Source organism: Equus quagga, chromosome 11, assembly GCF_021613505.1.
Source record: "Equus quagga isolate Etosha38 chromosome 11, UCLA_HA_Equagga_1.0, whole genome shotgun sequence".
Lineage (NCBI taxonomy): Eukaryota > Metazoa > Chordata > Mammalia > Perissodactyla > Equidae > Equus > Equus quagga.
Window position 1 is genome coordinate 53,631,046 of NC_060277.1, and position 14,603 is coordinate 53,645,648.

Genomic DNA, 14,603 nt, shown 5'->3' on the forward strand with positions numbered 1-14,603 from the left:
GCCAACTCTGATTAAACATTTACTATTGTTCAGCTCCGGGCCTTTTAACACAATAAGTCTGTGATGATCCTTGTTCAGATTTTGTATCCTGTTTTCATAACCTATATCCTTAATAATTGGCTAGGTTGCGTCTCAGGAAGATTTTTAAATGATTCATCACTTTACAAGTTCTGAAGCAGGTTAATGATTTTGGAAAAAGTATTTTTGCTTAGCAACCTAATTTCAATTGCTGTGTGAGTTTTTCAAGAGTGTCTATGGAGGAAGACATGAATGGGTTTCTCCAGCTCTGTAGTATGAAGTAAAAAACTATCTTAGTAAGCATTTGGAAGTTTTTCTGGATCATTCGACTTATAGAGTGTTTCCCCCCCCCCCCCCCCCCCCCCCCCCCAGAGGAAAGCCATGTACACAGTGAGTAGGTATTTGGAGTCAGACCTGGGTTCAAATCCTAGCTCTTCTATTCATGAGGAGGATCTGTGTGATCCAGAAAAAGATATTTAATCTCTTTAAAGAGAGGCCGCACCTCAGTGGCCTCACCTGTAAGTAAGAATAAGAGCATCTACTTCATAGGCTTGATGCGAATACTAATTTAAATGAGATGCTGTATGTGAAATGCTGGTCACACTGTGTAGCGCTTCAGAAACAGTGTGTGAGAGCTGTCAGAATAAGGAAGTGTTGAATGTCGCTGAATGTGACACGTGGAAGTCCATTACTGTCTGGACATTTTCTCCCTACAAAATAGGATAAAGTGACTTGAAGTGGACATCACTGATGGCAGACTTGGCTTCACTGTTGAGAAATTATGTTTTTCTCCCTCGTACATGTTGTCTAATTCTTTCCTAAAATATTTCTTGACGAGTTTGCTATCTCTGAGTACTTCTGCATTCCTGAGATAGAACAGGTGCTGACTATTGACTTTGTTGTGGAGATAAAGATAGTAGATACTATTTGGATCACTGAGAAAGGACTCAAATCCATGTGCACATGTCAGAGGAGAAGCAATTAATGGGAAATTTCAGTGTCACAGAAGAAAAACATTTGCTAAGACAGAATTACCATCACGGGTCTGGCACGGGAGATTTTCCATCAGCCAAAGTGAATTAATGTGGAAGAGAATAGGGAACTCAATCGTTTGGCCCGATTAGAGATATAAAATAATTAGATAATTCTAAAATATGTGGAGTTTTTCTGTAATTAATTAAAGTCATAAATTCCATAATTAACCCTGTAATCAATGTTCATTAATTAATCTAATTCTGTTAATTCTGAAAAGCTATTCATACTACAATAAAAGTTGTTTTAAAATGTTAATATCAGACTGAAATTTTTAAAAAGAACTAAATATAAAGAGTTGGTACTAAGTAGACTCCGCTTTCTGTGTGTTTGCACATATAGTTGATTGAGTAAATGCATGTAACATATAGGTCGTTATGCATTTGTCCTGTTTTAGGAATATCCTAATGCTATAGCTCCTATAAAAGGCATAGAAAACAGGGAAATGAGACACAAACACGTGATACAGTCAGATACGAACGCCGTGTGTGATTCAGCCTGTGTTTGAGTTTAAAACATCACCCCCTCTCTTCCTATGCTTTGGGAACTATTGTCTGGAACTTCCATTAACGCACGATCTAAATTGAAGTTGTCAAATCAATATTTGATGTACCATGCTAAAGAGCCTTAAGATCTTGTAGAGAAAATTGTTTCAGATGAGAGGAATTCGCATGTGGTATGGAGTCGCAGGGAGTCACTGCTCACTCTCGGAAGCCCATGTGTCTCGGGTGTCATGTGTAACAGGTCAAGAGTTAAACCTGAAACTTTCTATCCATCCTGCCTTTTTTTTGGCTTGAGGCATAAGTCAGCCCGCTCTGCCCACAAACAGACTGTGATGAAAGACAGTAGGCCTGCTCTGATGTGCTCTGGATACTATTGCAAAGAGACATCCATTCTTGGTTCACCAGAGAAGCACAAAAAGATGGTCTAAAATCCAAGAATGAATCACTGAGTGAACCAGAAAACAGGGTGCCAGTGTTAAGGAGCACTTTTCCGGTTTATATTGTTCAAAGTTAGGGTGCTATAGAAAGTTCACACATACACAAAAGGGTCCTTTTGGTTATCAGAGTTTACTTCAAAAGGAGTATGAATGTAGATTTCAGGATTTGTTGGAAGAATTGAATGTTCACTATATGAAAGGAACATCACACTGTATTCATCTTTCTATTATAAATCTAGTGTTTTGAAAGCTTTCCTTAGTTTCTTCTTCTTCTTTTTTTTTTGAGGAAGACTGGCCCTGAGCTAACATCCGTGCCCATCTTCCTCTATTTTGTATGTGGGACACCTGCCACAGCATGGCTTGACAAGCGGTGCGTAGGTCCATGCCCAGGATCCCAACTGGCGAGCCCCAGGCTGTCAAAGCACAGTGGGAGAACTTAAACGCTGTGCCACCAGGCCGGCCCCTTCTTAGTTTCTTACGTATGGTTGCATTCATAAAGGAAATTTACTTTCAGAAAACAAAGTCCCTGTATTTTATCTGGCATGACTAATGAAATTCTTGCTGCTTAGCTGTTCAAGGAAAGGACTGTTTATGCAGTGAGTTTTAAATAAGCCCACGCATTAAGCTACTATAAGGGTTTAGGCACATTCTGTAGCACAGCCCCCCAGGCTATTGTAGCTCTTTCTACAGCACTTGCAGGCCCAGCCCTTTAGTCGGATGTGTTTGTAACCTACCTGCTGGTCGTGTTCTTTTGCACGGAGATGGACGGAGACTCTGTAACGCATTCATCATGGAATGACTCGATTGTGCTCCCCATGGGACTGCTTTGTCTTCTTTCTTTTACTATTTTATTTTATTATTTCTTTATTTGTAAATTTTGATTTTGAAATTGACCTGTTTTCCCCAGTTCCTTGTTTCGTATTCTTGTTTCTTGTTTCTGTAAATGACTGACATCAAAAGCCCTAATTTTGAGGAAGATGCTCTGGAAGAGTAGAATTCCACATCACTAAAAATGACACAGCCCCCTTCCCCTTGCTTTGCCTTGTGCTTCTCTCCCTGTCAAGCCCCCTCACCCCATGGGGATTTGTCTGCACATCTTGACTTCCAGCTGGTTCCTGGCAGGGTTTGAGGTTTGATTTGTCTGATAGACTTAATTTAGAATCACTTTAAAAAAAATAGACTTTTAGTTTTACAACAGCTTTAGATTAACAGAATTATTGCAAAGATAAGACTGGGGGTTCCCGTATACCCCACACCCAGTTTCCTCTGTAATTAACCTCTTACATAAGTATGGTACATTTGTTATAATTAATGAACCAATATTGATACATTATTATTGACTAAAGTCCATGCTTTATTCGTATTTCCTCGGTTTTTCCCTGACGTCTTTTTTCTACCCCAGGATCCCCTCCAGGACACCTTATTACATTTAGTCATTATGTCTCCTCAGGCTCCTTTTGGCTGTGACACTTTCTCAGATTTTCCTTGTTTTTGATGAGCTTGGTAGTTTTAAAGATTACTGGTCAGGAATTTTGTAGATTCTCTTTCAGTTGGGACCTGTCTGATGTTTTTCTCATTGTTAGACTTGGGTAATGTCTTGGGGGAGGAAGACCACAAAGATAAAGTGCCATTCTTATCACATCATATCGAAGATTCATGCCATCAGTAGGACTTCGCACTGCCGATGTTGACCTCGATCATTTGGTTTGAGATGTTGTTAGGTTCGAATCAGATTTTCACTTTTTCCTGAGGACCATCAAAGCCTTTTCCTGAAGATTTCAAGGACACATTCATTACAGCTATAAGGAAGCTAACCGGGACTGATCTTTTGTTATTTCTTGATTGGTGGTAGTATAAAGTTTCTATAAGTTTCTAACTATTTACACAAAAATAATTTCAATGGTGACAAAAACATCTTATCTTTTCCATGTGTCGTAGGTGGGAATGAGATCCCGAAACCAGGGTGGCGACAGTTCATCCAACGGGCACATCTCCTGCCCCAAGCCCTCCATCATCAGTGATGCTGGTAAAAGCCTCTCAGAGGATGCGAAAGAGAAGAACAAATCCAACAGAAAGGAGGAGGATGTCATGGCCTCAGGAACTGTCAAACGACACCAAAAACCATGTGGAGAAAGCGAACGGAAGAACAAGAAATCCTTGGAGTTATCCAAAGAAGACCTCATCCAGCTGCTCAGCATCATGGAAGGGGAGCTGCAGGTAGAGTGGAATGTTCTCAGCTATCGCGTTTCTAGTCTCAAGGCTATAAAATAAGAGACTATGAACCTGTCTCCCTCACTGGATTGGGAACTCCATGCGGAAAGGGGCTGTTTTTCTTATTCCTTTCTAAATCCATCGTGCCTGGCACAAGTTTGCACTGAATAAATATTTGTTGAATGAATGAAAAAATGAATAGATGCTGATTCCAACTTCAAGCTTCTCTAGGAGCAGAAAATTTATGATATGATTTTGGTAATAATTTAGCACAGGCCCCTGTATCTAGCAGTAAGTAATCGATGAGGTTATCTAATTTAGCCATTGGCCGTGACTGAAAACCGCAGAAAAGTCATGATTATTAAAAGTCAGAGTTAAGGTCAATTGTTACTTTTGTTTTTTGCAGAAGGTGGAGTAAAAGAGAGATATAGAGATAGAGGGAAAGAGCGAGGGAGAGAGAATGAGAGGGAAAGAGAAAGAAGGCTTTGTTAAAACCAGACTTACTCTTTTCTTGTTTTTTCATAACTTTCAGCTTTACTTTTCAACAATATCATAGGAGTTGAGATGCACACAGATAAGCACAGCATTGCATTGTGAAGAACCTAATACTTTCACAGAGCATTTTCAAGCATATTATCTCATTCAATCTCAATAAAAGTGTGGGTATCATCTGTATTTTATAATGAGGAAACTGAGGCCCAGAAAGACTAAGCATTTGTTCAGATCTCACGTTAGGCGTCCTGATTCTCGGTCTAGTGCTTTTTCCACTGGCCACCATCACCAACCTTCTCAAGCTGCCATGAGCCAGGTTCCCCATTACGTGTATGTTTTTAGGGATCCAGGAGAGAGTTGGAATTCTTCTGAGTTTCTGAGCCCTGGGCAGTTGTATTTCTGGAAGTGGGAAAAGAAAAACTTTTCTTTTTGGAGGAGCGGACGACTTACAAGTGGAGTTGCTGTTTTCCATTTTGTTTTTATTAGGTTCGCAGCTTGCACAAGCTTCTAGGGGAAGACTAACAATTGCATGAGGTGAAACCTTTGTTAGCTCACTGCTGCTGTTAGCATTAGAGAGATTACTTGCAACCGACCCTACACTTTTGTTGGCTAGCCTGACCTGTTGCTGTTCTCGTCTGTGTGCATACATATAAGGAAACGCTTGGGTAAAGAGAAATAGAAAACACATGAAACTCAAATTAAAAAAACGAACAAACCTTTGAGCTTACCATTTACGGGCTGAGAAAAATCACATTTCATTTCATAGCAAAAGATGACATTTTCCAGAGTGCCATCATTGCTAAAATTAGCTTTGCCACTCACAGAAATGTGGTTAATCTTTTGTCTGTTGATGTTTATTGTGCAGGGAGGTAGAATATATTACTCCAGCTTTTTAAGCTGCCCCAGCCAACAGCTGTTGACCTGAGTGGAAGGTCTAAATGTCGCCTTTGAGCTCGTCACACAGCAATGTCATCAGATCACTTCTTTCCAGCCATGGTGGCTTGCGTGAAGCCCATGGCTCTTCCAGACTGTAATTTCTGTAGCCAACTGTTATATCATAGTGTATTCTGGAAGGTATTAAAGGTTCATGTGACTTTTATGTTCATGGTGTTGCCGGATAGAGTTCCAGAGCCTAAGCATGAAAATATAAGCCCCACACACCCAGGACATTAAAGAAATTAGCCAGAAGACTCCAAAGAAATGCATTTTGCTTTCCATTAAGCTTTATGAATACAGGACACCTCACCTTACACAGTGGATGTATTCCTGAGGAGCACTAACTAACTAAAAACTGTAAGATATTTGGGGGTGAGGCAGTGATGGAAAAGAGAAATTAACGACCTGGTATTTTAATGAATTGCGTGTGAATTCATTTGCAAAGCAAATAACTGATCCCCATGTATTTGTATGCACATACATATACCTGTAAGTATATGTACTTATCAATGCAAATTTTGCAATATTAAATTTTTTAAAAAGAGTGCTGTAGACATATGTTTTTATAGCAGACACTTGTCCTTTATTAGCACTGTCATATGAGAGGTAAGTGTGTTGTAGGTAAGAGTGGGAATCAGTTGGCATTAGCAAATGTGCGTGGGCTGGTGAAAATGTGCCAGGTTTGCCAGGCTAGAGATGAGGAAGAAAAATCTGTCTAAAGATCTAGTGCTGAGAGGAGAGGCAGGAATGTGCCTTGTGAGATAAGGTAGCCCAGCTGAGGCCTGTACGCCATTCAGCTTGATGTGGACGAGCATTAAGTGAGCTGTCTCCCAGGCCTCCAAAGGTGGTCTCCCTTTGTGGGAGTGGCTCTATGTGACACAGATGCCTTACTCCAGAGGTGGCGCTCTACGGTTCTACAAAAGATTGGGTCAGACAGACATCTTTTTTTTGAAATTGCTTTTTCTTCAGCTATTTTATTGAAACCATAAAGGTTTATAACACTGTATAATTTCAGGTGTATATTATTATTATTTATAATTTCTGCATAGACTGTACTGTGCTCACCACCAGTACTCTAATTTTTTTTTTTTTTAAAGATTTTATTATTTCCTTTTTCTCCCCAAAGCCCCCCGGTACATAGTTGTATATTCTTTGTTGTGGGTTCTTCTAGTTGTGGTAGGTGGGACGCTGCCTCAGCGTGGTCTGATGAGCAGTGCCATGTCCGCGCCCAGGATTCGAACCAACGAAACACTGGGCCGCCTGCAGCAGAACGCGCGAACTTAACCACTCGGCCACGGGGCCAGCCCCCCAGTACTCTAATTTTTGTCCTTCACCGTATAAATGTGCCCCTTTACCCGTCTCGCCCACCCCCAGCCCCCATCCCCTCTGGTAACCACTAATCTGTTCTCTTGGTCCGCATGTTTGTGTATCTTCCATATGTGAGCAAAATCATGTAGTATTTGTCTTTCTCTGGCTGGCTTATTTCGCTTAACATCATACCCTCAAGGTGCATCCATGTTGTTGCAAGTGGGACGATTTTATCTTTTTTTATGGCTGAGTAGTATTCCATCGTGTATATATATATATACACCATATCTTCTCTATCCATTCATCCTTAGAAGGGCACTTGAGTTTCTTCCACATCTTGGCTATTGTGAATAATGCTGCAATGAACAAAGGGGTGCATAAATCTCTTTGTATTGTTAATTTCAAGATCTTTGGATAAATACCCAGTAGTGGGACAGCTGGATTGTATGATATTTCTATTTTCAACTTTTTGAGAAATCTCCGTACTGTTTTCCATAGTGACTGCACCAATTTGCATTCCAACCAGCAGTGTATGAGAGTTCCCTTTTCTCCAACATCTGTTATTTTTCGTCTTGGTAATTATAGCCATTCTGACAGGTGTAAGGTGATATCTAAATGTAGTTTTGATTTGCATCTCCCTAATAATTAGTGATATTGAACATCTTTTCATATGCCTGTTGGCCATCTGTATATTGCCTTTGGAGAAATGTCTGTTCATATACTCTGCCCGTGTTCTGATTGATTTGTTTGTTTTGTTGTTGTTGAGTTGTCTGAGTTCTTTATATATTTTGGAAATTAACTCCTTGTCAGATATATGATTTGCAAATATTTTCTCCCATCTGTAGGTTGTCTTTTCATTTTGTTCATGGATTCCTTTGCCTTGCAGAAGCTTTTTAATCTAATGTAGTCCCACTTATTTTATTCTTTTATTTCCCTTGCTTGAGTAGACATGGTATTTGAAAACATGCTGCTAAGATGAATGTCAAAGAGTGTGCTGCCTATATTTTCTTCTAGGAGTTTTATGGGTTCAGGTCTTACATTCAAGTCTTTAACCTATTTTGAATTAATTTTTGTGTATGGTGCAAGATAATGGTCTACTTTCATTCTTTTGCATGTGGCTCTCCAGTTTTCCCCACACCACTTATTGAAGAGACTTTCTTTTCTTCCTTGTATGTTTTTGGCTCCTTTGTCAAAGATTAACTGGCCATAGATGTGTGGTTTTATTTCTGGGCTTTTAATTCTGTTCCATTGATCTATGCATCTGTTTTTGTGCCAGTACCATGCTGTTTTGATTACTATAACTTTGTAGTATATTTTGAAGTCAAGGATTTTGATGTCTCCAGCTTTGTTCTTTTTTTCTCAGGATTGCTTTGGCTATTTGAGGTCTTCTGTTGTTCCATGTAAATTTTAAGATTCTTTGTTCTATTTCTGTAAAGAATGTTATTGGGATTCTGATTGGGATTGCATTGCATCTGTAGATTGCTTTAGGTAATATGGACAATTTAACTATATTTATTCTTCCAATCCATGAGCGTGGAATGTCTTTCCATTTCTTTATATCTTCTTCAATTTCTTTCAATAATGTCTTATAGTTTTCAGTGTATAGGTCTTTCACCTCCTTGGTTGAATTTATTCCTAGACATTTTATTCTTTTTGTTGCGATTATAAATAGGATTGTATTCTTGACTTCTCTTTCTGCTAGTTTGTCTTTGTTGTATAGAAATGCAACTGATTTCTTTAGCTTGATTTTGTACCCTTCAACTTTGCTGTAGTTGTTGATTATTTCTAATAGTTTTCTGGTGGATTCTTTAGAGTTTCCTATATACAGAATTGTGTCATCTGCAAACAGCAAGAGTTTCATTTCTTCCTTTCCAAATTGTTGGGTTCCTTTTATTTCTTTTTCTTGCCTAATTGCTATGGTAAAAATGTCCAGTATTATGTTGAATAGGAGTGGTGAGAGTGGACACCCTTGTCTTGTTTCTGTTTTCACAGGGATGGCTTTTAGTTTTTCACCATTACATATGATGTTGGCTGTGGCTTTGTCATATATGGCCTTTATTATGTTGAGATACTTTCCTTCTATCCCCATTTTCTTGAGAGTTTTATCATAAATCGATGCTGAATCTTGTCAAATACTTCCTCTGCATCTATTGAGATGATTATGTGGTTTTTATTCCTCATTTTGTTGATGTGGTGTATCACATTGATTGATTTGCAGATGTTGAACCATCCCTGTGTCTCTAGTACGAATCCCACTTGATCATGGAGTATGATCCTTTTAATGTATTGCTGTATTTGGTTTGCCAATATTTTGTTCAGACAGGCATCTTTGAGGTGGCTTATCTACCTCCTTTATATTACAAATGTGAAACTGATATTCACACAAACTTTGTGACTTGCCCAAGGTTGCACGGCAATTTAGTTACATTTGCTCTATACCCAACACTGTCTCTCAGTCCAATGTCCCTCCCATTTTATCATTTACTCTCTGGGGATGTTCAAGGGTGGGCTCCAGGATCTTTATATTTATTCTTTGTCTTCAGAATTTCTTTCAAGTAAACTCCCATTGTGAACTCTGGGACCAAAGCCATTTTGTGATAAGATGAGAGTTTTTAAGTAAGAGAAATTGAGTACTATTTCTTTCACATCAAGAAGGTTGAATATGATCTGAGCCTTGAAGTTCGCTGTGATCTGGATAGTGAGAAAACGGGAGAAGGCAGGGGTGCCACGTGGCCATAGGCTAGTTGCTATACAGATTTGGAGGTCTTCGTACTCACTACTCTAGGAGGATTATGCCCTGGAGTTGTGTGACAGCTTAGATTTTGGGGGACTGGAACTACTGGTCAAAAGAAGTAGGGTGACACACAGAGAAAAGGGCTTCTAATGATATTAGGGAGATAAGACTGAGATCAAGTCTGCCTTTAGGAGAAGTACCCTGGAAGTGACTTGGGGAGGAGGAGATGGGGGGTCACTCAAGCTTTTGAGGTTAATTTTCTCTTTCTCTGACTCCCTTTTGATCTCTGTCATTCTCTCCAACTCCATATCCAGAGTTTTAGACACTATAGACTGTTCTGTGTGTTTTCTGGTACCAGTGGCTTGCCACCTTTGAAACCTGTTGTGTGATCTTTGGGAATTGATCAAACCAACATTATAAATAGCATGACCTTTATTGTTAGCATTGGCTCTTTGAAAAATTTGCAAATTGCTGTTGTGTTTGCCAGTCCAGGTATTCAGTGAACCCTTAAAATACACCTTTAATGGACGTATTTGAGAAATGGAGTTGCCCTTCCCTGGGATTTTTGCATTCTAAGGAATCTTGTCTAGAATTGGTGATGTCATGTCCCTTGTCTTGGAGAGGGGCATCTTCCAGACTTTTCAAGCCACACCTCAGCAGATGCAGGCCTGCTGTTTCAGCACAGTGACTGGCCAGCATAGAAGGAGCTGGAATGGTTTCCATTATTGCACTTCTGTCACTGACTGCTTCCAATAACAAGTACTTTCTAATAAATTGGAACATTTTTACTCTCTGGGTGAAAAACTGGTTACATATTTCCCAGACTAAACTGAAAATAATGAAATAGTACACCCAGACCATCATTTGGGCACCGTGATTAATTTCCCCTTGTATTTGTCCAAAAATAGCACTTTAAGAAGCCAGTCAACTTGGCTGTACTAAAAACGACAAAAGTTCAAAGGAAATGGTACTCACATCAAAAAGCCATAATACAGAAGACTTGGCAGAAGGATATTCTTGTAAAATGACTCAAAAACAGGATACAAATTAATTGTTTTTCTTGATGCAAAAAAAGGTAGGTATTTTTTTTTATAGTAGATTCCCTTGAGGTATCCACTTGAATACAGTTTAGAAAAACCAATCTCAAATTGTGTTTCATCATTTTCCCCTTTGTCATTAGAGTTAGTTCTCTTCTCCCTGTGTGTAAGGAGGCTTAGAGAAAACCACATAATGGAACTAGATAATGCACCCCCATACGATTTGGCTTTGATGTTCTCCAGGCTAAGTCAGAGACAGAGTCATGGACACATTGAGAAATCTATCTTTGTCCTGAGTGACTGGCAGAAAAAAGTGGTGTATTTCAAGATAATTTACAAAATAGTTAATATGCCTGTGGGTTGTTAGAATTTTCCTCTATTCTGTCCTTTTGAGGTTCCTAGCCATCTTCTTTAATATTGTTCACTAGTTTCTCTTTACCTCTGCACCACCTACTGTGGGTGAACTCTCTGTCTGCTCTTCTTTCTCACCAAGAGAGTTCATTCATTCTTAGGGCATTAATTAACCAATTCTAAGTTGATTGATCCTACAATATTTAAGAAACACTGCTGTGCTAGAGGTCTGAAGAATGCAAAGATGAATAATAATACTACTTGTTTCTCTTCTACTGTGCGCCAAGCATGGTTTTAGGCACTGCGTATCACAGCTGTCATGAAGAAAGAGCTCATGACCCGGTGGAATAGATGAGGGTGTACAGGAATGAATATTCTATAGGGTAATTGCCATGCAAAGTATAGGAGTACAAAGGAGGAAAAGATTATGAAAATCTCGGGAGATGAGTGATAGCTTCACTGAAGAACTGGACATTGAAGAACTGATAGGTTTGGACAGGAGGAGAAGAGCATAGGGACCGGCATGATAAGATTCAAACACAGGGTGGGAAAGTGTGAGTCACACTCATCAGTGAATAGTCTTGCTTCAGTGGAGAACTGTTTGGTGGAGGTAAAACTGCACCTCCATTTGGAAATGACAAATACGACATCTGAAAAACAATAGTCAGAGGGTGTGAGGATCCCAGGGGACTGGAGTGATGCGGAAGCCAAGGGAGTCAAGACTGTCAAGAAGAAGAGGAAGTTGCATCAGTCAAATCAGCAGAAAGTTCGATTGAAGGGTTTTCCCTGGGTTTGTGAATCTGGAGATCATTGCGAACATTTTCCAGAGCAGTTTCAGTGAGTTTAAGCCTATTTTCAGTGGGTTGAGAAGTGAAAGGAAGTTAAAGAAATAGAGTAACATGTTCTGTTGAAAATCCAGGAATTTAAAAATCTTTTTTTTTTTTTTTTTGTAAGAGTTAATCAGATTTTCTGGTTCTTTTGGACACAGCCAAAGAAGTCAAATTTCCCTTTTCTTCAGCATAGCAGTAAATTACTTGCCTGGCACAGAGTATGTCCTTAGAACACATTTATTGACCTCCTCCTTTGAAATTACCATGTTGCCTTCCTCTACTTTTGGGTTTTAAGTGAAACATGGGATTATTAAAAAGCAAAAGGCTAAAACAGGGTGTCCTGAATGCCAGTCCTATGGGGAAGTGGTGAAGAGTCCAAAAGGTTGGTAGTCAACCCTATTAGTGTTGACTCTGGGCCTCAGTTTACTTCCCATCTGTATGATGGCTATACCTCCTACCTTCTGGGGTTGTTGTGACTACTACACTTAGCCAATATAGATGTTATTGGAGAACTTAGGATAAGAAAGGAAGAGAAAGACAGGAGAGTAGCTGAAGGGAAACTTAGGTCAAGGGAGGGTTTTTAATGATGAAAGAGACTTTAGTGTGTTTATGGGCTAAGGGGTTATGCGGCCAGAAAGGAGCAAGGTCAAGGATATAGGAAACAGCAAGGATTTTTCAGGAATCAGAGTTTTGGAGGAGGCAAGAGAGGGGGAATCAATTGTAGGGTTTGGGGCTGGCCTTGGGTTTGCCCTTGAAAAGGAGGGAGACCCTTCATCTTCTGTGACAGAGGGAAGGAGAAAGAATAGGTGGGGATGAAGAGAACATTTATAGCAGAGGGTGGGCAGTGATGGAGATCTCCCTAAAAGCCTCAGATTTCCCAGCAAAGAAGAGGCAAAGCTATGTTCTGCTGAATATGAGAAGACCTGGGCCAAGTGGTAGTCTTAAGGATGATTTATGTACATGCCGTCTGTTGCTGAGGGGAATGTTACAGGAAGGTGACCTTGGACAAATAGGAGCATTAATGAGTGGAGTCTAGGATTCAGCCAGCAGAGACCATGTGTTTGTGGTGGCACCAGTCTATTTAGAAGCCTGAGTGTAAGAGGGGAGATATATATATTTGATTTTTTGTATTTGAGCTCATAATAGTTTACGTCATTGTGAAATTTATTGACCTCCTCCTTTGAAATTACCATGTTGCTTTCCTCTATTTTTGGGTTTTAAGTGAAACATAGGATTATTAAAAAGCAAAAGGCTAAAACAATGTGTCTTGAATGCCAGTCCTATGGGGAAGTGGTGAAGAGTCCAAAAGGTTGGTAGTCAACCTTAGTAGTGTGGTGACAGACAAAAAACACTGAACAACTGAAATTTCGCAATGATGATTTTGTGTTTTTTTATGGCTGAGTAGTATTCCATTGTGTATATATACCACGTCTTCTTTATTCAACCATCAGTCATGGGCACTTGGATTGTTTCCATGTCTTGGCTATTGTGAATAGTGCTGCAATGAACACAGGGGTGCATGTGTTACTTTGGATTGTTGATTTCAAGTTGTTTGGGTAGATACCCAGTAGTGGGACAGGTGGGTCATATGGTATTTCTATTTTTAGTTTTTTGAGGAATCTCCATACTGTTTTCCATAGTGGCTGCACCAGTTTGCATTCCCACCAGCAGTGTGTGAGGGTTCCAAAAGTGAAGATATATTTTAAAGCACTGGATGTAGGACTGCAGTTGTCCGAGTGGGTGCAGCAGAAGGCATGAAGTGAAGGACAGTGGAGTGTGTTGGTGAGACAGTGCCCAGCAAGGAAAAGATATTGGGAGGCATGAGCAGGTCAATGGGAGGATGGGCATGAAAGGGCTTGAAAGACTGGAAGTTGGGCAATTTGCACTTAAATTTTCTGTGTGGTGGAGTTTTAACCAATGCAAGGTCTTGGGTGTGGTGCTGGGAGTGGAAGCGAAGGCAATTGGAATTAATGAGGTCAAGGAATGGTAAAGTTAGGAAAGTGGCTAAATCTCCTACATGAATATTGAAACCTTCTGGGATGATGGTAGGATTTGGAGTGGAGAGCATGTCTGAATCACTTAAAAAATATGAAGGTTGTGGACCAGAAGATCAGCAGATAACTGCTGCCAGACTCCTTTCTATGAAGTGTTTCTCTGATCATGTCATGCTGTTGCTTAGGAATTTACAAGAGGTCTCTAGACCCTATCAGATTAAATCTAAATTGCTCACACTGGTCTGCAAAAGCTGTTTATTAACAGGCTCCCCCGTAGCTATTAAAGCTCATCTTTAGTGTTCCCTAATGTGACCATTCCTATCCAATCAGACAGTCTCTACATTCTTCCCCAACTCTGACACATACACTCACACATGCAGTCTCAAACACTATCACAATCCCAGTGGTTTTTTTAACGTTTCTTTATTTTTCCTTCACCTTAAGAGAACTTACAAGACAGAAATTGGGGCTCCTTAGGAAAATTCAGAGCATGTATTTGTCCTTGTTCTAACCCATACTTGCCTCATGCACTAGTCAACATTTCTTTTTCCTTTTTTTTTATTAAAGACTTTATTTTTTTTTAGAGCAGTTTTAGGATCACAGCAAAATTGAGAGGAAGATACAGAGATATCCCGTATATCCTCTGCCCCTACACATGCACAGCCTCCCCATTATCAGCGTCCCCCACCAGAGTGGGACATTTGTGACCACTGATGAATC

At 39.8% G+C, this 14,603-nt stretch overlaps 1 protein-coding gene across 4 annotated transcripts in view; it reads left to right on the forward strand.

Annotated features, from left to right (window-relative positions):
* FILIP1 (filamin A interacting protein 1) overlaps positions 1-14,603 on the forward strand; it is a 193,039-nt gene that overhangs the window by 74,172 nt on the left and 104,264 nt on the right. For all 4 annotated transcript variants that reach the window (XM_046676377.1, XM_046676381.1, XM_046676379.1 and 1 more), the window contains exon 2: positions 3,929-4,207. In XM_046676377.1, coding sequence (XP_046532333.1) covers positions 3,935-4,207 — 273 coding nt within the window. In that variant the 5' untranslated portion in view covers positions 3,929-3,934. The remainder of the gene's footprint in view (positions 1-3,928; positions 4,208-14,603) is intronic.